The sequence below is a fragment of the Odocoileus virginianus genome, chromosome 23, assembly GCF_023699985.2.
Source record: "Odocoileus virginianus isolate 20LAN1187 ecotype Illinois chromosome 23, Ovbor_1.2, whole genome shotgun sequence".
NCBI classification, from domain to species: domain Eukaryota; kingdom Metazoa; phylum Chordata; class Mammalia; order Artiodactyla; family Cervidae; genus Odocoileus; species Odocoileus virginianus.
In genome coordinates, this window is record NC_069696.1 from 31,900,739 (window position 1) to 31,924,646 (window position 23,908).

The 23,908-nt window shown below is 40.0% G+C and overlaps 1 protein-coding gene across 2 annotated transcripts in view; it reads right to left on the minus strand.

Annotated features, from left to right (window-relative positions):
* Positions 1-278: 278 nt before the first annotated feature.
* The window catches only part of TM7SF3 (transmembrane 7 superfamily member 3), a 42,074-nt gene continuing 18,444 nt past the window's right edge, over positions 279-23,908 (minus strand). The window contains exons 4-13 of one of the 2 annotated variants that reach the window (XM_070453829.1): positions 23,297-23,417; positions 22,190-22,361; positions 16,512-16,689; positions 10,535-10,621; positions 8,736-8,816; positions 7,961-8,113; positions 4,774-4,871; positions 3,987-4,038; positions 3,666-3,828; positions 2,304-2,394 (exon numbers count right to left, since the gene is read on the minus strand). In XM_070453829.1, the coding sequence (XP_070309930.1) occupies position 2,394; positions 3,666-3,828; positions 3,987-4,038; positions 4,774-4,871; positions 7,961-8,113; positions 8,736-8,816; positions 10,535-10,621; positions 16,512-16,689; positions 22,190-22,361; positions 23,297-23,417 (1,106 nt within the window). In that variant the 3' untranslated portion in view covers positions 2,304-2,393. Of the gene's footprint in view, positions 2,395-3,665; positions 3,829-3,986; positions 4,039-4,773; positions 4,872-7,960; positions 8,114-8,735; positions 8,817-10,534; positions 10,622-16,511; positions 16,690-22,189; positions 22,362-23,296; positions 23,418-23,908 lie in introns of both variants that reach the window. The other variant, XM_070453828.1, reaches the window with a different exon arrangement.

Below are 23,908 nucleotides of genomic sequence, written 5' to 3' on the forward strand. Positions count from 1 at the left end.
ATTTTAAATATAGCACTGTGTACATGTATATCTCAAACTCCCTAACTATACTTCCCCTTCACCCTTCCCATCCCCCACCCCCACACCATCCCACAACCATAAATTTATTTTCTAAGTCTGTGAGTCTGTTTCTATTTAACTGATTTTTTGGAATAAAGAATTATTTGTCCAACTTAAATAATTTTGTGTTTATAGCTATGAAACTGTCCTCATGTCTTATTACTTTTGTACAAATACAGTTGGTAAAAAATTTTATAAGAATTTTATAATAATGAGACTTTTTTGATTTTTTCAAAATAGGTATTTATTATTAAAAAATTAAACAAACTGGCTTATTACTCACAAATTATCATGAAAAATTTTAAACAATTTGTCTCCCCCCTCCAAGAAAGTATATTTTGTCTTTATAATATTTACTGGCAGACATTTTGATGGTATAGAAAAAAAACACAAATATTCCATGTCACTTTGTTAGAATTTATGATATAGCAGAATACAGAATCTCTATGGTGAATCATAAAAAAAAACCACATTTTTTTCCTTCAAGTGTTTTTTGAAGTTATATAAACAGTGAAGATTACAAAATAAATAGTAAATAAACACCTGTGTAATTTAATTTTTCAATGCAAGAAATTATTATACATTTTTTTTCATTTTGTTTCAGCCTTTCCATAACACTTTTAAGAGCAAAACTGAAAAGTTTCCAGTTACTGGAAGCGTCAAAAACCTATTGTATATTGAAAAACCTGTAAAAGCAGCATCATTTAAATAGTGGTTAACTCACAAATAGGAGGAGGACAACCACAACTAACCTCACAGCCACTCAGGCATCTCAGTCACCAGCTTCAGATACAAGGTAGAACCCTGGCGGAGACTCTTGACAGTTGTTAGAGGCCATGAGGAGCAAGGATGCAGCCCAGCGCATCTGGGTTCTTTCTTTTGGCGCAACAAAATCAGAACTGAAGGGACTCTCCTTACAGAATCCAAGGGCCTCATTGAAAGCAGCTCTATTCAACACCTAAGTCCTTTTTCTCTCCTCATCAATTTACAACACTGATAGGACAAAGACTTCATACTGAAATTTTTGAAATTGTACCAATGCTCTAACAACTAATTTAGCAGAGAGGACTATAAAATGCAAATATTTTAAAGGTTTCCTTATTAATGGGACTATAGATGAAGCTAGGAGCCAGTTTATCTCCCCAAAATAAAACAATTTATATGTCACTGAATGCAGTTTAAATTAGAAATCAGCTGTCAAAACTATCTTAAAAGGTTTTGAAAGGAAAAAAAGTCACTTTTTATCTGGAATATAAATAAGTCATCCATATAAGAGCTTTATCATCTATATAAATTGACCTCTTTTCAAATGGTTGAAATATTTCAGCTATTTAAATTACCATTTTAAGCAATAAAAGGCAAAGATGAGGGGAACCAACTGAATTATATATACACTTAAAAATGATCGATAGGGTAAATATGTATTTTATCACAAAGATAAACAAAAGGGTAATTTTTGATAATATATGATATTTATGTGCAACTAAGTAATCAGATTGCTTGTAGTCAGAAAATAAGTTAGTTCTCCCTCCTTTGTACTCTGAAGTTCAAAGGTGCAGTACCAAACCCCCAAAACTACAAACACAGTGGCAAATAAAAATTTATTTAAATAAAACTGCCCTCCATGCCTGGTCCCCAAGTTTAGCCAGACTTCAGTGAGAGAATTGTTCAAGGAGTTACAAAAAAAAAAAACAAAAAACCCACCATGGCTTTATAGAACCACCATTAATTTTTAATTTCTTTTTTAAAAAGTGTATCTACTTAATGGAGTAAGTTGACACATAACTTATAAACCAAAAATGTAATTTCTTAAGCATTTGGTAATAAAGAAAAACCTTCTTACCATCAACATTATGACCACCTTTCACACTTAGAATGACTGTCATCTCCCAGGCATGCCCTTACCCTCTCTCAATAAAGAGACCACAGTACTGCAATACAAAGCACAGATGCAGAGCCGGTCCTTAGCAGACTTGCCCCAGAGACTGCGGAAGCAGCCGGGCAGCAACACCGAACATGAGACGGTACCTGGGATGTACTTCTAGATTGCCCTGACCAAGCGTTCTGGCATCTACAGAAGCAGGGGCGTTCTCTCTCCCGCCGGCTGTTCCTTCTGGAAGAGCCCTTTGATCTGGGCTAATCGGCTGAAGAGTCGCTCTCTCAGTGGAGGGATGTGGTGGCTGGGGTCCAGGATGTTCGTCACTCTGCGCTCACGCTCTCGCTTCCATAACTTGTACGGGTGGGGAGGGAAAAACGGCTGCCCTCTTTCTCTTCGAATCTGTAGCGTAATTCCACTTACAGCCAGCATCCCCCATACTGCCAGGATAATAAAGTCTACAGGACAGTAGAGAAGCACAGTTTGAACTCTTGTATTTTAAAACCTAGCACAGATGTTAAGACAACATTTTATAGCCTCAATCTGTATCATCTTTTCTCAGTTAATACTACACTTTTTGGTGAGTATGTCCAAATACATGTGTATTTCCTCACTTACAAGCCAGGGAATAAGCAAAGAAACTATGGTCTTACATTTCAAGATAGGAATTTCCTATTACAGTCATTTGAAAGTCCACACAGAGTTATAAAGGAATCAGTTGTTCAGAGCCTTGGCATTCCAGCATTTTATGACTACAGGCATAGTGCTCACAGGCAGAGTTGTTTGCTGTGTTTTTCCAGAGTGGAGAGGAAAGACAGTGATCTCACGGACATACAACGCGGAACATCAGATACCACCAGGCTCTTCTTTTCCCACTCCATCCTATATGGGACCCCACCCCACTCATATAGAGTAGATCTAGAAATGCATGAAGAGATTCAACAAACTGTACTGAGCTTCCAGTAAAAGGTTTGGCCAAATATTGAAACTTCCACAACCCGTGGATTTCAAGGTCTCTACCATCAACCTCTTAAACAATGAGGGCAGGTTCAGGATAGCAGAGGGAAAGAGCTGACCTTAAATATTCATAACAATTTGCAATCATGCTTCTATACCTTCGATTCTAAGTCTTGCTTTACCATCCTCCCTACTTTAACACTCTGAAACCAACATATCTTGCTATCTTTGTGAACATTTGATTTAGTAGTCATTTTTTTTTTCCTTCAAAAACTTAATGGAAAATCTTTAATGGGTAAACTGTTACAATTGTGGAAAAACACAACTACTGATTGAAAACCACTTTCTCTTTTTATTAGCAAATTATGTGCTTCTTCATAGGAAGGAAACAAGGGAATAACTTAAAAAATCAGGTTGTCCTTCTCACCCTTCACCCTATCCTCAACTCATAAGGTGCCAAACAGCTTTATTCTCAGCATTTTTCTGACCACTGGGAATGACTAGATAAACCTTAGTAATCCTGGTTTAGAAATTTCTTAATAAGTTCATTTATTAGATTTTCAGAAGTATGAATTTCATCCACCTTACAAATTTAAATTCTTTGCTCCTAAAAAGTAATCATTAACACAGGGCTCTAATAGCATCTGAATGGTGTGAATTTCCTCGTTATGTCCCGTTAACCTTCTTTCAGTCTGGTTATAAGAGCTCTTGTTAGCACAGGTAAGCCAATATTCCTACCTGACTATCACTTGGTTCTTGGATTTAGTCTTACCATTCGTTTGAAAAGGCACATTCATGAAAGCTCTGCGGAAATCCACATGGAGTGCTCTCCTGAGTATGTTCAAAGTGATGTAAGAAAGGCTTGTATACAGGTAACTGTTCACGGCCAAGACCACCGAATAGGAGCCAATGAATCCACAACTCAGTATGTTCAGCTGTGGAAAAGCAGAAGTGTTCAGGCATCACCTCTGGTAGAACAATAGTAGTTTTTATAGCTTTCATCACTGGCCTCAACCCTGAGGAGCAGGGAATCACTCCTGCTCCTTCGCGGCGTATGAAAAGGGGCCAGATCTTAGAACTGAATAAAGGTTACCTGAAAAGATAAACTGCGGGTTTCCTTGGTGGCTCAGTGGTAAAGAATCCACCTGCCAATGCAGGAGACACAGGTTCAATCCCAGATTCAAGACGATCCCATATACCTTGGAGCAACCAAGCCCATGCACCATAACTATGGCGCCTGTGCTCTGGAGTCCGGGAACCTCAACTACTGAGCCCACATGTCGCAACTACTGAAGCCCAAGTGTCTGAGAGCCTGTGCTCAGCAACAAGAGCAGCCAGTGCAGTCAGAAGCCTGCACGCTGCAGCAAGAAGTCCCTGCTCACCGCAACTAGAGAAAGCCCACTTGCAGCAATGAAGACCCAGTGCTTTCTTAAATTTATTTTGGCTGGAAAATAAATAAATAAAATTATGAAAAAAAAACTGAAAACAACTTTCAACACCTGTGGTTCATAAAACAGTTTCCCTCATCATAGAAAAGGTCTTCCCTCTGAAATAACTTCAATAATAAATTCTAAGTAGATGAAGAATCTCCTGGAGAGACAGCAGAAATGAACAATCCATCAGATGGCTGCATCACCGTAAACCCTACCTTCTCTGCTCCTGCTGTTAGAAGTGTGATGACCTGCACCACTTATTGGAAAAAATAATGTGATCATTGTAACAAGAACTTCTCTTGCTTTCACAGTAACAAGGCTATTCAAAATGCATCATCTGATACAGAGAGACAGCTCTAATGAACAGAAATGCAAAATGATGCAATAAGTGAAAAAAGGAAGGCCCAGGAAAATAGGGTGAATATCCAGACCTGATGAAACACTTACTATTCTTAAGCAGCCCATGAAAACCACCGGAATGAAAATGGCTATACAAGAGAAGGTCACCCAGAATACTGCATCGACACGGAAAATCTTTAGGTTTCCTGGAAAAGCAGAAAGAAATCAAGAGTAAACAACAGGTTCACCAAGTGAAATTTCATTTTCTCAACATGTGAACATAGACATATCCTGAAGCTTTAATGTAACAAACAGGCACTATGAAATGAACTGATTTCTTTTCACTTAACTATCAATCAATACAATCTTCTTTGAAGGATGTGTCCTAAGAAGGTAAAGGGGTAGGAAGAAAAATCAAGCAGGTAATGCTCTGCATTTATTACAGGATAACTTAGAAGAGGCTGGACTAGTCCAAGCTCTATCATTCACCAGATGTGATGCTGGGCCTGTTTCCTGATCCTTAAAATGAAAAGGTTGAACCACTTTATCTCCAAGCTTCAAATCATCCCTTCTAGCTATAAATTTCTATAATTCCCTGATTTTATACTGTGAAGTAAAAAATATAAGTGGCATTCAGAGTCATCATATGATATATGAAGTCCCATATAAGGAGCAAACTCTGTTTAGCAGATTTTGACCATCAATGCATTTCCTGTTTATCCACTGTACACTGGAAGATGTGACTTTTTCTCAGGCATCAGGAAAGATGTGAGCTAATCATTTAGCTAAGATGTGAGCTAATCCATCATACTAAACCCTTCTTTAAAGTGCAGTGCATCTTGGGGTGACCCAGGATGGATATATTAGAACTCCTATTATAAATTATGTTTCAATAACAAAAATGTAAATCTGACAATTATTTAATACTGACACTGGCACCATCCCTCAGTCCAACTGGAGATGTCCCTGTATCTTGAGACCCACGTATCCTGAAAGAGCTGGAAGTCCATAGTGAGGGGCTCTGACCTGGAGACCCCATGTTCTCAGAAAGCAAACTGCAACATGCTTCAGTGGGGTGAATGGATGGATCATATCTCCAGTTCACCTATGCTATCCTTCACAACATGCACATGTGACTTTAAAAAAAGGAATACAAGAGATTAACAATAGTAGTTATGATGCCAAGCATGAGAAGACTGACCCATTCAGAGGACACATAATAAAGTGAAAACAGTAATTTCATTAAGTCTAGAAGTCAACCAAATCTTTTCCAAATTTTAGTGCTTAGAAATATGAGTTTGCGCCCACTCTAATTAACGTCACACTTACCCTAAATGTCCTTGAGTGATGAGATAGTTCATATATTAACTACTAAAAATAAGACAGTTCAACACATTAACTACAAAAGATTCCAACCCACCATCCCTCCATCTTCTAAACATTAACAAAAAGGAAGCTCATTAAATAGTATTTGGTTTAGCACTTCTAGAGTAGAGTTCTGAATCTGCATTTTCAATAAACATCCCTGAGAGTCTGTGATTTAGCCAAATCTAAACAATGCCACTTTGCAGGTAGATAAAGAGCCACCTGTAAGGGGGCCTGGAATGAACTTGGCTATAGGTTTGCTAAAATCAGAGCGAAGGGCCTTGGTATTGTCAGTAAACACACAGGTCACCAATTCTTTCTGGTTTAAAAAATTTTTAATATAAGAACTAAACATTATGAGAAGAAGAAAATAGCCTAATAGAGTACTTCCGACCATAGATACCCTTTTTTAAAATTTTATTTTTTCTTGAAATATAATTAATTAATAATGTCATGTTAAACTGATTCAGCTATACACCCACCCACCCACTCACACACACACACATACTTCTTTTTTGAAGGATCTTCCATTATAGGTTAATACAAAATACTGAATAGAGTTCCCTGTGCTATACAGGAAGTCCTTGTTGTTCATCTATTTTATGTATAGTGTTAAGCGTCCTCAGTTGTGCCTGACTTCTGTGACCCCATCGACTGTAGCCCGCCAGGCTCCTCTGGCCATGGGATTCTCCAGGCAGGAATATTGGAGTGGGTTGCCATTTCCTTCTCCAGGGGATCTTCCTGACCCAGGCATTGAATCCACATCTCTTGTCTCTCCTGCACTAGCAGGAGGATTTTTCACCATTGAAGAAATGTAAATTATCATACAACTATAAAGTGAAGGGGAGCAGAACGGGCACCCCAAAATGGGCCCCTTTGGCATGTAGGTTATTTTGAGCTGAAGGCAATCAAGACCCAGCAGATTTGGGGGAAACTTTTCTCTCCCTTTACTGCCTAAAAGAATTTAGATCACAGGCCTGGCCCAGAATGAAAGCAATTACCAGAGACAGCTTTATATCTGCAATGGCAGACATCTGATTACCACCTGCCCGTCTTATGTTCCTGTGAACTGCCCTCCTCCTCTCTGAAGCCTCAGACTCCATCTGAATTCTTAGCTCAGGATGGCAGAGAAGCTTCAACTGCCTGACTGCCTTTGAGTCTTCTGTTTTTATGGGACTCCAGTGGTACAGAATTAAATTTGTTTTTCTCCTATTAATCTGTCCGATGTCAATTGAATTATTAGAGCAGCCAAAGAACCTAGAAGGCTAAAAGGAAAATCTTTCCTCCCCTATGAAAGGGAGTTAACCTACACATTAAGCAGATTTTTTTAATGGATAGAAACTGAATAATTTAGAATCCCCCAAACCATCCCTTGTGCTACTGCGCTAGGATGACTACAAGGAGGTATCTCAGGAACACTCAGGGCTTGCAAAGGGTGGGAGCAGGGGTTAGGGGTCCAAGGGAAGACTGGCAACAGAACATCAGGCTCCCTGGCTCAGCTGCCATCAGGGTAGTGCCAAATTTACCTGTGGGTTGGATCAGGCTTCTGCTTAAGACTCACTTGAAGAAAGACTTGCAGGGTTTTAAAAAATGAAAACCACTGTTCTGTTGTACATAAAGAATTCCCTTTACCTCCACTAATTTTAACCAACAGAAATACACACAGACCCCTTATCATGACACGGAGGTCCAAGGCAACCTCTGTAAATGTTCTAGAATTCATCTACATAGGGCGCCTTTGAGGAAAGGGGGATTCTTACTGGTACTGGCTTTCCCTAAAGTGGCACATTATCAGTGCAAGTTTCCAGAACTCTCAGGAGAGGCCCCAAATCCCTAACAAGGGGTGGGGAGGGGGGCGTGTACTGGAGAGGTGAAATAAAGTCTCTGACAATGAACTGCATGCACATAACATGAGTAACACATCTCCTACCCAGGGGAGTGAAGAAAGCCACTGATGCGACGAGGAAGCCCAGCACCAGTCCGACACACAGCATGCAGAGCGTGAGGACTCCAAATCGCCACCAAGCAGCTACCAAGAAAATTCCACCGATGCTTCCGGCGACGGCTGTCACAATCAGGCGGACTGCACGAGGGGAGTGGATGGACAGTTAAATCAGAGCTTCTCAGACTCATGCTCAGACACGCTAACGTTACCAACGCCAGACTAGACTAGCCTTTCTCTGGGTCGGGCACCAAGGGGGCATCAGCAGTGCCATGAAACCAGCACGGGAAGGCCCTCTCTAGGGAGGGTCTGAGACTGGAAACCCGGGGAGCTCATCTGAAGATGAGTGACAGGCATGGTCTGGGACAACCTCCACCTGGGACTGTGGAAGAAGGGGTGAGAGGCACTCTGTTCAACATGACAAGGAAGGAGGGTTGGGTTTGTTTTGAGGTAAAGAAAATCCTAACACTCTGATTGTTGTAAATGTCATATTGTCAATATACCACATAGCTGGAACACAGGCTTATAATCCACATGGCCCTTCATTTCCCTGAGTACCAAGGAATTCTCCATGCAGATTAAAAACCCTGGAGAGAAGGTCTGAAGGAGTTCAGAAAAGATGTGTAGAGCATAGGTGGCCAGTTACTTTACACACAGAAGAGGATAACACACTCAGTACTGGTCACACTATACAAGGGATGCTGGGTGCAAACACAGCACCTTGCTTTTTGAACCTTCATCAAACTATCTTATGTTCACTTACCATCATACTTAATAGGTGTCAGTCTTGTAATCAGTATATAAAAGAAGAATCCAATGAAGATAAAGCCTATAAAGAACAGTTCTAGTAGCAGACCACCAAGAAAGCAAAAAAAAAAAAAAAAAAAACTACAGTTAGTAAATGCAATTTAAATGTCTAATCTACAAATCCATTCTTCAGTTCCCAGAATGTATACACGAGGGCATTCAAAGAAAAGAAATAATTATCTAAAAGGCAGGAAAATTCAGAAGTCATTGGGAGTAAATATTTTTATTAAATGGGTACAAATTAAGTATTAACTATTGGATACATTTTTTGTACATAGGTCAGTTTTGATTGATCAGTTAATTGTTAATTTCATAGCTTGGTTTAATATATTTATAGTTCTGATTTAAAACAAAAATAGTACTTTTGTTATTGTGTCTGATCTGAAATTACACACTAGATTTCAGTTCATTGTGCTCAGTCACTCAACCATGCCCTGCTCTTTGTGGCTCCATGGACTGCAGACTGCCAGACTCCTCTGCCCATGAAATTTTCCAGGCAAGAATACTGGAGTGGGGTGCCATTTCCTACTACAGGGGATATTCCCAACCCAGGCATCGAACCCACATCTCTTGTGACTTCTGCATTGGCAGGTGGAAGCGCCACCTGGGAGCCCTTCATTACATGAGCAAAAATAGAATTTGAAAGGTTAAAAAAAATATATTCCAAAGCAAAATGTAACTTTTATGTCTTCTTTTAATTCATCCTCTCGTTTAATATGAACATCGACTATTGTCTTTAACCATAAAAACCTAGTAGTATCTTTTAAAACTCTACATACAGCTTAACAATTAAATTCTGTACTACAGGATCATTCTACATTTTGAGCAATTAAATATTCTTCACAATTTTCTCTTCTCAATCAAGATAAAAAAGGTAGCAATGGAGGGAAAGGGAGTTGCTGTTTCAAACAATTTATCAGTTCAAACAGTTTTCTAAGATCAGGATTACATTCACTCTCCCCTTGTTATACCAGTATAGCCCCTGTTAATGAATTACATGAAGGATTCATTTTTTTTTTTTTTTTTTTAGTAACTACAAACATTAGGCTCAATGGGTAAAGAATCCATCTGCAATGCAGGAAACACAAGAGAGTTAAGACCCCCGGAGGAGGAAATTGCAGCGCGCTCCAGTGTTCTTACTTGGAAATCCCATGGACAGAGAAGCCTGACGGGCTACAGTCATGTCCGACTGAGTGACTAAGCACTCATGCAAATGTTAGTTATATAAAAGGTAATCCAAAGAATTCAAGTCAATTTAACAAGCACATTTCATATTCTCCTTGCTTCACTGGATTTCACTGAACAGATTGTGGAGTTCCCATTTGCTGTTTGAACCTCCCAGGGTTCTGCAGACATTTCAACCTCACTGTGCACTGCAGCCTGATTTGTGCAAAACCATGTCATCACCATCACCAAAATCCACATATATTTTGTATACAGACATTCTGATTTCTAATTAGTAATCGTTGGTCAACTAGTCATTCTAGCAATTGATAAAGGTGGATGCACAAATCAAACGTTATACCCTGCTTAATAAGAAGAGTTTTCACTCCCTAGTGGAGAAAAGAGAAAAAATTGAAATGCATTGTAATTCAGTAAAATGTTTACTAAAAGACCCCAGCTACAAATCAATGAAAATAGTGGAGATAACCAGTTGATTACTCTCCTTACAGGTCATAAACTCCCCAGAAGCATTTCAGGAAAAAAACAAAAAACTACAAGGCACGTAAGTAGCAACTATATTAGACAAAATACCTGTTTTCCAGAATCTGTGTCCAAAGAAACAGATGAAGAGGCCAAGCAGGGCAAAAAGAGTGAAGAAGACTTTGGTAGAGACTCTTCCTAAAAAGAGTAAAAATTAAGTGGATAATACATCCAATTTGATACTTATTATCTATTTAATACAGAACCAAGCTTCATGAAAAAAAAGTAGAATGAAGTGATAATTTATTCCATAAGTATATAAGTTATTTTAGAAACATTCTTGCCATCTCTAGTGACTTTATGTGGGTGATGAATACCAATGGCTGCAGGTTCCACAGAAAGAGAATTCAGACAATGCTGCTTCCTGATTCAGTTCAGTTCAGTCGCTCAGTCATGTCCGACTCTTTGCGACCCTGTGAACCGCAGCACGCCAGGTATCGGGTCCATCACCAACTCCCCGAGTTTACCCAAACTCATGTCCATTGAGTCAGTGATGCCATCTAACCATCTCATCTTCTGTTGTCCCCTTCTCCTCCTGCTTTCAATCTTTCCCAACATCAGGGTCTTTTCAAATGAGTCAGCTCTTTGCATCAGGTGGCCAAAATACTGGAGTTTCAGCTTCAACATCAGTCCTTCCAACAAACACCCAGGACTGACTTCCTTGAGGATGGACTGGTTGGATGGATCTCCTTGAAGTCCAAGGGACTCTCAAGAGTCTTCTCCAACACCACAGTTCAAAAGCATCAATTCTTCGGCGCTCAGCTTTCTTTATAGTCCAACTCTCACATCCATACATGACTACTGGAAAAACCATAGCCTTGACTAGATGGACCTCTGTTGACAAAGAAATGTCTCTGCTTTTTAATATGCTGTCTAGGTTGGTCATAACTTTACTTCCAAGGAGCAAGCGTCTTTTAATTTCATGGCTGCAATCGCCATCTGCAGTGATTTTGGAGCCCATCAGTTCAGTTCAGTCGCTCAGTTGTGTCTGACTCTTTGCGACCCCATGAATTGCAGCATGCCAGGTCTCCCTGTCCATCACCAGCTCCCAGAGTTTACTCAAACTCATGTCCATGGAGTCGGTGATGCCATCCAGCCATCTCATCCTCTGTCGTCCCCTTCTCCTGCCCCCAATCCACCCCAGCATCAGGGTCTTTTCCAATGAGTCAACTCTTCGCATCAGGTGGCCAAAGTATTGGAGTTTCAGCTTCAGCATCAGTCCTTCCAATGAACACCCAGGACTGATCTCCTTGAGGATGGACTGGTTGGATCTCCTTTGCAGTTCAAGGGACTCTCAAGAGTCTTCTCCAACACCACACTTCAAAAGCAGCAATTTTTCGGCCCTCAGCTTTCTTCACAGTCCAACTCTCACATCCATACATAACTACTGAAAAAACCATAGCCTTGACTAGACGGACCTTTGTTGGCAAAGTAATGTCTCTGCTTTTTCATATGCTATCTAGGTTGGTCATAACTTTCCTTCCAAGGAGTAAGCATCTTTTAATTTCATTACTGCAATCACCATCTGCAGTGATTTTGGAGCCCAAAAAAATAAAGTCTAACACTGCTTCCACTGTTTCCCCATCTATTTGCCATGAAGTCATGGGACCAGATGCCATGATCTTAGATTTCTGAATGTTGAGCTTTAAGCCAACTTTTTCACTCTCATCTTTCACTTTCATCAAGAGGCTTTTTAGTTCCTCTTCACTTTCTGCCATAAGGGTGGTGTCATCTGCATATCTGAGGTTATTGATATTTCTCCCGGCAATCTTGATTCTAGCTTGTGCTTCTTCCAGCCCAGCGTTTCTCATGATGTACTCTGCACAGAAGTTAAATAAGCAGGGTCTGCAATTCTACCTGTGACATGTTTGGGGGAGGGAATGGTAGAAAAGAGAAGGAAAGAGCGTGTGCCTAAAACAAATAATTCTGTTTCCTCACAAAGAAACTAGAAGGAAAAAAAGGAGAGAGTGGGGAGGGAGAACTATGGCGTCGAGGGAATTTAAGACACACCAATTGCATGCAATGTACACACCTCATGTGAAACCTGACTCAAACAAATGAACTGTGAAAAACCAGACTGGGAAAATGCAAATACTGGCTGTTAATTTGATGCCATTAAGGAATTATCTTCAATACTTTTCACTGAAACTTGTATTAATGCTACTGTGGCAATTTTTTTTTTTTAAATAGCCCTTTTCTTTAAGATATCCATATTAAAATTCTGTAAGCAAAATGACCATTATGTACATGCTCTAAAAAAATCCAGTGATAAAGGAGAGTGGAGGGGCAGACACGGGTGGGTGTATAACTGAAACAAGATAACAGGCATGAATCAAAATTGTTAAGGCTGGATAATGGTATATGGAAGTTCACTTAAGTTTTCCCTAACAAAGTTAACTGAAACTCACATTAAAATAAAAGAACATGTATTATTCTACAAGTCACGCGTGAACAAGTCACTACCAATCTTATCAATTATGCATGTTGCTCTGGGGAAAAAATATAGCTTAATAACTACATTAATGTGCTCTCTGAAGCAGAAGAATCTAATCCTGTGATCCTCAAGCAGTGCAAACTTAAATACAAAAACTAGGATTCAAAAGATAAACCCTACTGAAGGGAAAAATAGGCCCACTAAATTCATCACCATCATGACTCCTCTGAGATAAACACAAGAAAATAATTCCTGAACTAAAAATAAAAACACAGCACCTACACAAACTTATGAGAGGTATTACAAACCAGCTACAAGTCAAAACACATAAAACACTCAAGCATTCCAGTGGATACCATGAAGACCTACATTTAGATAAAGAACACAAGATAGAAGGCCAGAACTTGCAGGGCACAACATATACCTACATATCAGCTTCTTTGTGAATGAAGAGCTGAAAGGAAAGATGAAATGAGAGTTACTGCCCTATTCTGCTTATTTCAGAACTATTTGTTGTTGTTCAGTTGCTAAGTCATGTCCGACTCCTTGCAACCCCATGGACTACGGCACACCAAGCTTCCCTGTCCACCATCTCCCAAAGCTTGCTCAAACTTATGTCCATTGATTTGGTGATGCCATGCAACCATCTGATCCTCTGTCGCCCCCTTCTCCTCCTGCCCTATGATTGACTGCTCCTCTACAATTCAATCATCATAACAAAAACATGCAGTTTAGTGGGATAATTTTTTTCAAGTGAAAATCTAGTGGAAGTTTCCAACAAGTACAATCACCAGAGACAGCAAGCGGCCCAATACAAACTGACCCAGTTTAGATATGTTCCTCCAGGACATTAGGTAGCAGAGGGGAACTAAGAATCTCTGGTCACAATACCAGGAAGGAAAGAGAGAGAAAGTCAAACATATAAGCAAATCAGAAAGGAGACAAGGTTTCATAAGTAAAACTGAGAGGTAAGATAGCGAGTGGGATGGGAGGATGGAGGAGAGCCAACGTTTACAGTGTTTTTAGTCATCACAGCATCGCTATAGGTAATGACATAGGCAAAGGTTTTAATTAAATGGCAAAAAAGAGGGGGTCCATGGATATATGTACAGTTGATTCACTTTGCTCTACAGCAGAAAGTAACACAACATTGTAAAGAAACTATACTCTAATAAAAAAAACTTTTTTTTAAATGAGGTAACGTGGATACATCCTCCCTACTTCAAGCTCAGGAAAGTCATCCTAGTGTGCATCGAGCTTGAAAAGGAAAGTGATAGAACCCACATGACCGGGAGGGTTCCACCCTGAGTTGAAGGAACAATCAGACGGGACCTTTCCCTCTCCTCCACCTAAAGTGGAAAGACAGGGCCCAGAGAGCTCTGATCAGGAGGAGCCCTGGTGCAAAGAGTTCAAGGCAAAGGGAACAGAAAAACCCAGACAAGATCTAGCCTAGCTGTTAAACCAGAGAACTTATATCTGCCTGGCTTCTTGCACTGTATCTTTCAAGGCTCTTGCACGTCCAGTGCACGTGGCACTGGAAGACTGGTGGGATACAGCTCTAGCAGAGAAGAGCAAAAATTAATCCCTGCTTGAACACAACCGACAGACTTTATTTATTTACTTATTTTACTTTTGGGCCACACTGTGCAGCTTATGGGATCTTAGTCCCCCAACCAGGGACTGAACTCAGGCCATGGCAGTGAAAGTGCCGAATCCTAGCCACTGGGCCCCCAGGGAATTCCCACAACCCACAGACTTTATTCTTTATAGAAAACTCCTTGAAAGAGCTCTTTGAACTCTTTCTCCAATTTCTTTCCTCCTATTTGTTCTTGAACAGACTCCAATTAAGCTCCTCTGAAATGCTCCCAAGGGCACCAGTAGCCTCCAGTTGTTGCTAAATCCAAAGGTCCTTTTCCAGTCTCTTTCTTAGCTGGCCCATCAGCTCAGTCCTGACACCCCCTACTCTTTCCTACAGCTATAAACATGAAAGGAATGATAAATAGAGCAAAATGCCATCTGGTAAACCCGCTGGCAACATTTCAGGCAAAGTTCACTGGATCCTCCAGCCAGCAAGTGAAGCATTTGAGAAGCAGATATTTGCCTGCATTCAAAGTATCTCCCCAAAAGATATTTAAAGGGAAAAATAGTTATTTCTCAGTGGATAAACCTGGGAGACACCCCTAACCAAGCACTCAGGATTATGACCACCAGGAATGGAACAGACAGACATCAGGTGTCTGCAGAGAATGACACTCCATCACCTTTTGTATTCCTGCCAAAAATGCATCATCTGAACTTAGTTAGGAGGAAACCAGATAAACCCAAATTGAGGACTTTCTACCAAAATAAATACTAACCTGTACTCTTCAAAAAGGTAAAGTTTTTTGAAAGACAAAAACAGACTAAGAAATCATTCCAGATTAAAGAAGATAAAGCACCATGTGATACTGAAGTGGACCCCAGACCAGAAAAAAACTTTTTCCTTTGGTTATACAGGACATTAGTGGAACAAACAATGAAATTTGATAACATCTATAGATTAAGTAACAGTAGTATATCAGTGTTCATTTTGTGATTTGATAATGTCACTATGGCTATATAAGGAAGCGAACAGAAATATTTTAGGGCAAAAGGGTCTTTATGTCTGTAACTTACTCTCAAATGCTTCAGGGGGAAAAAATCTAGATATGCGTGTATGTCTAGATAAAGAGTGAAAAGCAAACAGCACAACATGTTAACTAACATTTGAGGAATGTTGGTGAAGATTATACAGAATTCTTTGAATTATTTTCACATCTTTTCTGTGAAACTGTTTCAGAATAAAATGCTAAATACACACACACAGGCTGATGTTACAACACCCCGAGTGCCACTGTCCTCTCTCTCCTGGACACTATGACGGCCTCCTCATCAATCTCCCGATTTGTGCTCTTGCCCCTGATTTTTCTCCAGAAGAGCACCAGAGTGATCCCATTAAAATACAAGACAGATCATAGTATTATTTGCTCAAGCCCTCCAATGCCTTTTCACTGCACTCAGAATAAACGCTATAGCTCAAAGGAGGATCTGAGACGCTGCCTGCTCTTGCAGCCACACCAGGCAGGCCCCAGTTGAGGGCTCCGTGCTGGCTGTCTCCTCGGCCTGGCAACCCACTCCCCACCCCAGACACAGGCATGGCTCCTTGCCTTGCCACGGGTCTCCTCTAATGCTACCAGCTCAGCAAGGGCTTCCCTAGTTTCTCAAATTCTCTCACCCCCCATGGTTATCTCCCCTACCTACTTAATTCTTGCTCCTCAGCTCTCATCACTTATCTTAGGTACTGTGTATTTTACAAATGTCTTTTGTCTGCCTCGTTCCCCCCACCACTAAAATGCAGGCTCCAGGAGGGCAGGTATTTTGTCCATTTTGTTCACTGCTATATCCCAGTGCCTAGAACAGAGAGCAGAGTAACCCAGGTGCTCGGGAGGCGGGTGCTTAGTGCATGAATGAATAAACAAGACAAAAGCACTTGTAAATATCCTGAAGTTCTTTTCTAGTTGATAAAGCTCTTCATGGCCAAAGAAGAAAGCTCACAGTTGAAATCTACATACTCACCAAGGGAAGAACAACTACCCTCCTCAGCTTCAAAGCTGCAAGCATACGTGTGAGTGGGCACGTAAGCCGTGGACGTGTTTAGAAGTGGATCCCGAACGATGACATTGTAAATGACACCCTGTCCCCGGAGGGAGGAGAAGGAGACACTTGTCTTATCGTCAGCGGTTAGGGTGACCACCTGAAATCAAAAATAATGCATGATTAGTGTTTAAGTTTAAAAAATAAAACCCCACAAGCTTTTCTATTATAACCCCACCTACATGTGCTATTAAATTCTAATACAAAAGCATCATTCTTGTTTAAAACCTATATCAGCCCATTTGACTTTTTTTAATGTATTGAAGTATAGATGATTTACAATGTTGTCTTAATTTCTGCTATATAGCAAAGTGACTCAGTTATACACACACTTATTTTTTTCATATTCTTTTCTATTCTGGTTTATCACAGGATACTGAATATAGTTCCCTGTGCTATACCTTGGGCTTCCCAGGTGGTGCTAGTGGTAAAGAACTCACCTGCCAATGCAGGAGACTTAAGAGATATTGGTTCGATCCCTGGGTTGGGAAGATCCCCTGGAGGAGGGCATGGCAACCCTCTCCAGTATTCTTGCCTGGAGAATCCCCATAGACAGAGAAGCCTGGCGAGCTACAGTCCATAGGGTCGCAGAGCTGGACAAGACTGAAGTGACTTAGCAGGCATGCACTTGCTCTACATAGCAATTTGTTATCTATCCATCCTATATGTAATAGTTTGCCAACTCATTTGGGTTTGTCAAAAGATTACTCTACACAATCTGTTCGTGCTGACATGATCAAGCTCTTACAGAAAAACATCTAAAGATTGCATATGTTAATGATTTAAGTAAAATGTGATATAAGGATTAAGTAAAATGTGCTAGTTAGGACAAAGTAAAAGAATTTTTCCCATCTGCTAGACTGTAAAAGATGTAAGGGCAGGAACCTTATACATCCTGCTCACTAGTCTCCTGTCAATACTCCGCACAGAGGGAGGGTCCAACTAATGATCGCTGTGAGCCAGAGCCAACATAGGTCGTGGGGGTTAATATCTCACAGACAGCGCCCGCTTACTTTTGTCTAACAGGCTCTGAAATAAGAAAAAATTACATATAGCCATGTTATCCTGTAGTCCTTCACTTCAAAAGTTCCCTTTTAAAGGCTGTTTTTTAAAAATTTTTATTTATTTTTAATTGGAGGATAATTGTTTCATAATACTGTGATGGTTTCTGCCATACATTAACATGAATCAGCCATAGTTGTACACATGTCCCCCTGTTTCTGAAACTCCTTCCCACCTCCCATCCCTTTAGGTTGCCACAGAGAACAAGGTTGAGCTCCCTGCATCACACACCAAGTCTCCCTAGCTATCTATTTTACATATGGTAATGTATATGTTTTAATGCCACTCTCCCACTCCGTCGTCCCACCTTCTCCTTTCTCCACTGTGTCCACACGTCTGTTTTCTATATCTGCATCTCCACTGCTGCCCTGCAGATAGGTCTATTCAGTACCATCTCTCTAGATTCCGTATCTATGCATTAACACACAATATTTGTTTTTCTTTTCTGACTGACTTACACTCTGTGTAATAGGTGTTCATCCACCTCATTAGCACTGACTCACGTCCTAGCTATCGTAAATAGGGCTGCAATGAGCACTGGGGTACATGTGTCTTTTTTTAATTCTGGTTTTCTCAGAGAACATGCTCAGTAGTGGGATTGTTGGGTTATATGGTGAGCTATATCAATTTATATTCCCACCAACAATGCAAAAGGGTTCCCTTTTCTCCACATGCTCTCCAGCATCTATTGTTTGTAAATTTTTTGATGATTGCCATCTAGGCCAGTGTAAGGTGATATCTCATGAGATCTCATTGTAGTTTTGATCTGTATTTCTCTAATAATGAGAGATGTTGAGCATGTTTTCCTGTGTTTATTAGCCATCTGCAAGTCCTCTTTGGAGAAATATCTGTTTAGCTCTTCTGCTCTCTTTTTGATTGGGTTGTCTGTTTTTCTGGTATTGAGCTGCATGAGCTGCTTATATATTTTGGAGATTAATTGTCAGTTATTTCATTTGCTATTATTTTCTTCCATTCTGAGGGTTGTCTTTTCACCTTGTTTATAGTCTCCTTTGCTCTGCAAAAGCTTTTAGGTTTAATGAGGTCCCATTTATTTTTTTTATTTCCATTACTTTAGGAGGTGGGTCATAGAGGATCTTGCTTTGATTTATGTCAAGGGGTGTACTGCCTATGTTTTCCTCTAAGAGCTTTAGAGTTTCTGGCCTTACATTTAAGTCTTTAATCCATTTTGAGTTTATTTTCATGTATGGTGTTAGGAGGTGTTCTAGTTTCATTTAGATAGGGGATACATGTAATAAAGACAAAAGCTCCACTTAGCCCTCACAGACAGATAGGTTCCTACTAACAGAAGAGGGGAAACTAAATATTAAGAGTTTCAAGAGTGAATAATTAGAAGCTTCTTAGAAAACTTCTACTGTTTAAATATAGTGCTTAGCCTTCAAAAATATGTTTAATGGGGAAAGGACTTGTCTCGCCCAACAGAATGCTGTTAACATTAGCTTCTACTCTCCCAAGTTGGTATTATGAGACATTCAACCTGAGAGAACTATTGACAGAATAACACAATGAGTAAGTTATATACAACCACTTAGATTCAACAGTTGTTATTATTTTAGCACATTTGCTTTTCTGTCCTTCCCTCTTTCTCCCTCCTTTCCCATATATATATATATATATATATATATATATATATATATTTTTTTTTTTTTTTTAAATAAGTGACAGATATCATGACATTTCACTCCTAAATACTTCAGTGTGCATGTCCTAACACAGTGCTTCTCGAACTTAATGGCCTATGAATCACGGCAGCTTCTGATTCTGCTGGTCAGAGGAAGTGCCTGAGGTTCTACTTTTCTAAGAAACTCTCAGGTGTCGCAATGCTGTGCATTCACCCACCACACTTTGAACAGCAAGTATAAGTATAAGGATGTTCTCCAACGTGCCTACAATACCTTAGCTCACCTAAGAAAATGAATAATTTCTTATTATCTAATACACAGTCCATATTCGAATTTCCCCAAATGTCTTTTATAGTTTTCTCCCCTTAACCAAGATCCATTCAAGTTCCATATGTTTATCTCCAATCTCTGTAATCTAGAACCATCTTTCTCCCACCTTTGAAAGATGAAGGAAGTTATTTTACAGCTTATTCTTCAATCTGAATTTATCAGATTGTACTCAAGGTGTCTAACTTGTACTTTCATCCCATGGATTGCTTGTAAACAGAAACTCCTATAAATAGGAAATCAAGTTGAACCTGTTTCGCCAGAATATTCCATAAGTGACGGTGGTAAAGTCAGCCTACATTGCTTTAAGCAGAGAATGCAGGTTCACAGTTAAGCACATAATGCAGGTTCATCAGCAAAATTAACTTTGACCACACAGATAAGGTAGAGACCATCGAATCACTCCATTCTGAAAGTAGTTTTCCCTCTCTAATTAGAATTAACCTCAGGGTGCTATTTAGGCATCTTGGGATTATCCTGCCCCCTAACACTCTTTTACCTGAAGATCCTTGCCTGAATTATTTCATTAAGGGTCATAAAATGGTGATTTTCTAATTCTATTATTCTTCTGCAGTCCCTAGCTGGCATTCTTCTTAAAGAAGAGTTTTCTGAGGCTTCCCAGGTGGTTAAGAATTCACCTTGCAATGCAAAGGACAGTGATTTGATACCTGGTCCATGAAGATCCCACATGTCATGCGGCAACTGAGCCTGTGAATTGCAACTACTGAGCCCATGCATCCTCGAGCCTGTGCTCCACAAGAGAAACCAGCGCAATGAGAAGCCCACACACCGCAACTACAGAGAAGCCTCCACTCACCACAACTAGAGAAAGTCTGTCTGCGTGCAGCCACAGAGACCCCACACAACCAAAATAAATAAGCAAATACTAAAAAAATGAAGGCGAGCTTTCTCTTATCAATGGGGGGTGAATTCACATCCTTCTTTTGTTAAAGGTAAATTCCTTCCCTTTTATCAATTTTCAGAGTAATTTTATGTAAGTTGCTCCAGTGGTAAGTAGCAACTGAGGAATTTTCCTTTTTCTTTTTTTCAGTATCAGGATGGACTAAAGATGTTCTTCTTTATTCAAGCCTTAATTGATCACGTTCTTTTTGATGATCAAATTGCCCAGAGTTGGTCAGGGTGAGACTCTTCAAATAGGCTCCACATTCTTTTTGTCATGTCCTCAATTTGTGTTTCCTTGAATTCAGGCACACAAGGTTCTAACTCTTAACCAAAGTTAAAAAGTAACCTAGGGAATTCCCTGGCAATCCAGTGGTTAGGACTCTGGGTTCTCACTGCCAAGAGTCTGGATTTGATCTGGTTGGGGAACTAAGAACTTAGTACTGCGCTAAGCCGTGCAATACAGCCTAAAATTTAAAAAAGTAACCTAAAAAGACTGTTATATGAATTTTTATATTCTTCATGAGACTAAAAGTGGTCTTTGAAATTTCCTATGTACAAAGGCAAACTTTTCGAATTGAGCTCCTAATTTGTGAATAATCATAATTTTTTAAATTAAATTAATTAATTACATTGGCTGTGCTAGTGTTAGTTGCGACATCCAGGATCTTCATTCTTTGTTGCAGCACGAAGAATCTTTAGTTGCAGCACATGGGATCTAGTTCCCTGACCAGGGATCAAACCCTGACCCCCTGCATCAGAAGCACAGAGTCTTAGCCACTGGATCACCAGGGAAGGCCCACAGCTGCCCTATTTCAATAGTTTCTTTCTATATAATCTGGTAGTCTGCAACTTTCTGGGAAGATCATAACAGTCTGGAAAAATGCTCCTCACCAACCACCAGACTGACAGATGTCCTTGTTTATCAGACTGATATCAGGTACCTTTTAAGACAAAGACAAAATCCTGCCCTCTACAAAAATGATCGAGAGCATGAGTCTCAAACTTTAATGTACAGAGGAATCACCTGGGGATCGTAAAATACAGATGCTGATGCTGTAGATCTGGGGTGGAGCCTAAGAGTCTGTGACTCTAACAAATTCCCATGTGATGCCAGTGCTACCAGCCTGTACCCTCACACTTGAGGAGTAGCAAGAGTTTTCAGGGGTTCAAAAGCTCAGAGAAAATTTTTGCTGCAAGTTACAAATTTTGTACTTGCATTTAAATAGTAAAAATAATGCATATATCTTTAAATAGTTTCCCATTATTTTTTTTCGAAACAGTATACACATTATATTTCCCAATTTTTCTAATCTAATAGTTATGGGAGTACATAGAAAATGACCACCCACTCCACCCATAGCTCAAGATAACTAGCCACAATTTGTGTTTCCTTGAAACACAACAAAACATGTGGCTGCAACAAAACATAACAAACAAAACATAACAATATTTACATGCATCTCCTCAAAAATCAGTGTTACTCTGGGATATCACTGGCATCGACTCCCAAGATGACAATGAAATCAAAGAGGATAAAATGAGAATCCTAGAAAGACCAAGAAAACAGTAAACATAGTAATAATAATAACCTCCTGATGGCTTCTCCCCTTCTCAGCTCTTACAAAGGGGTCACAGTCTGGCTACAGGAGTTACAGGTATCAGACTTACCTTGACAGCATTGGCCCGCACCTGAGGCACCTCGGCCATCCTCTGCAGATGTCTCAGCAACACCTCTTCAGTGAGGTCGTTCTCGGGCAGAAAATACTGATAGACGTCATACTGCAACCTCCACCTGGAGTCTAGGTCTGTCTTGACGTCACATGATGGAGGATCTGCGCCTCTAAAATTAACCAGCAAAGCTGAGCATCAATCTCTCGTGCTACAGATCTCATCTACTAATGTAAATGGGAATCAAAACTTCAAACTTCTGCAACAGCGATTCCCAGTTTGGCATCACTAAGGAAAGCGAAGCGGTATGTATGGTTAACTAACCAGATATGAGTATCAGTCAAGTTGAGTCAACTGCCAGCTTAGCTACTTGTTGGCCGTGTGTATGTGGGCAAGTCACTTAATCTCAACAACCCTTAGGGCACCACTCTGTAAAATAAGAACAACAGCCCCTTCTTCATAAAATTCTAAGGATTAAATGACAAAGAACATAGAGTATTCAGTAGCACTGTGAATGATACACAGAGAGTGTTCAAATGTTACCTATCATTACTATTAAAGTAGAAATTAGGGCAGAGTTTTAATTAAAACAATAAAATCCTTACAAACATAGGAATGTTTCACAGCTACAGAATGCTTTCTTTTTTAAAATATTTATTTATTTGGCTACATTGGGTTTTTGTTGCCACACATAGGATATCTGGTTGTAGCATGTGAACTCTTAGTTGAGGCATGTGGGTCTAGTTCCCTGAACAGGGATCGAACCCAGGCCTCCCGCATTGGGAGAGTGGAGTCTTAGCCACGGGACCACCAGGGAAGTCCCCAAAATGTTTTCTATATTTAAAATTCTTTACAAAAACTAAGACGTACTTCTAAGCGCCTAATAAAGACAACATTTGGCTCTTCATAAGAATGGAGGGAAACAATACTAACTGTAAATGACACCTTAAGTATTAATAACAAAGCTTAAATTACTTCTATTTGGAAAAAAAAATAAGCAGCTCAACTTTGCTAAGGAGAACTATGGATTTTGAGAGAATTTACTCAGTCTACACAACAGTGAGTCATGCTTATCCTAAAAAGAGTTTTGGGAGTTGGGAGACATACCTCGCATAGCCTAGGTTTGCTGGAGCAAATTTGATAGTTGTTTCAAAGAAATTATACTCCAAGTAAATGTTTGGATCGATATCTACATCAAACTCCAAATTACAGCCACCAGGGATAGGATCTAGATGGGAAACCAGGAAGTTACTTAGAATTCTGATACAGTCAAAGCATACTCAGAAAAACAGAACCCCACTCTTTTAAGAACACCCAACATAGAAGTTCAGAGGACAGCTTCTAGCTTTGTTCTACCTCATGGACTGAGGGTAAAGTTATATGAGGTGATGGGCTGTGGAAGACCTTTTCTGTACAGGGCCAGATAGTAAATATTTTAGAAGCTGTTCAGACTCTCTGGTCTCTGTGGCAGCTGCCCCGTGGCAGAAAAGCAACCACAGATGATATGTAAGTGAATGGCTGTGTTCTAATAAGACTTCATGCACAAAACAGTCCGTGAGCTGGCTTTGCCTTGCGCTCTGCAGTTTGCCAACCTCTGCTCTAGAGTTGAAAACATCAGAAGAGACAGCAATTCTGAAGCTGGGGTCCGAGAATGGGTTTCAGGAGCTCCGTGAACACCCAAAAATTATATGCCAAATGTTGAATGCGTGCATTTCCTAA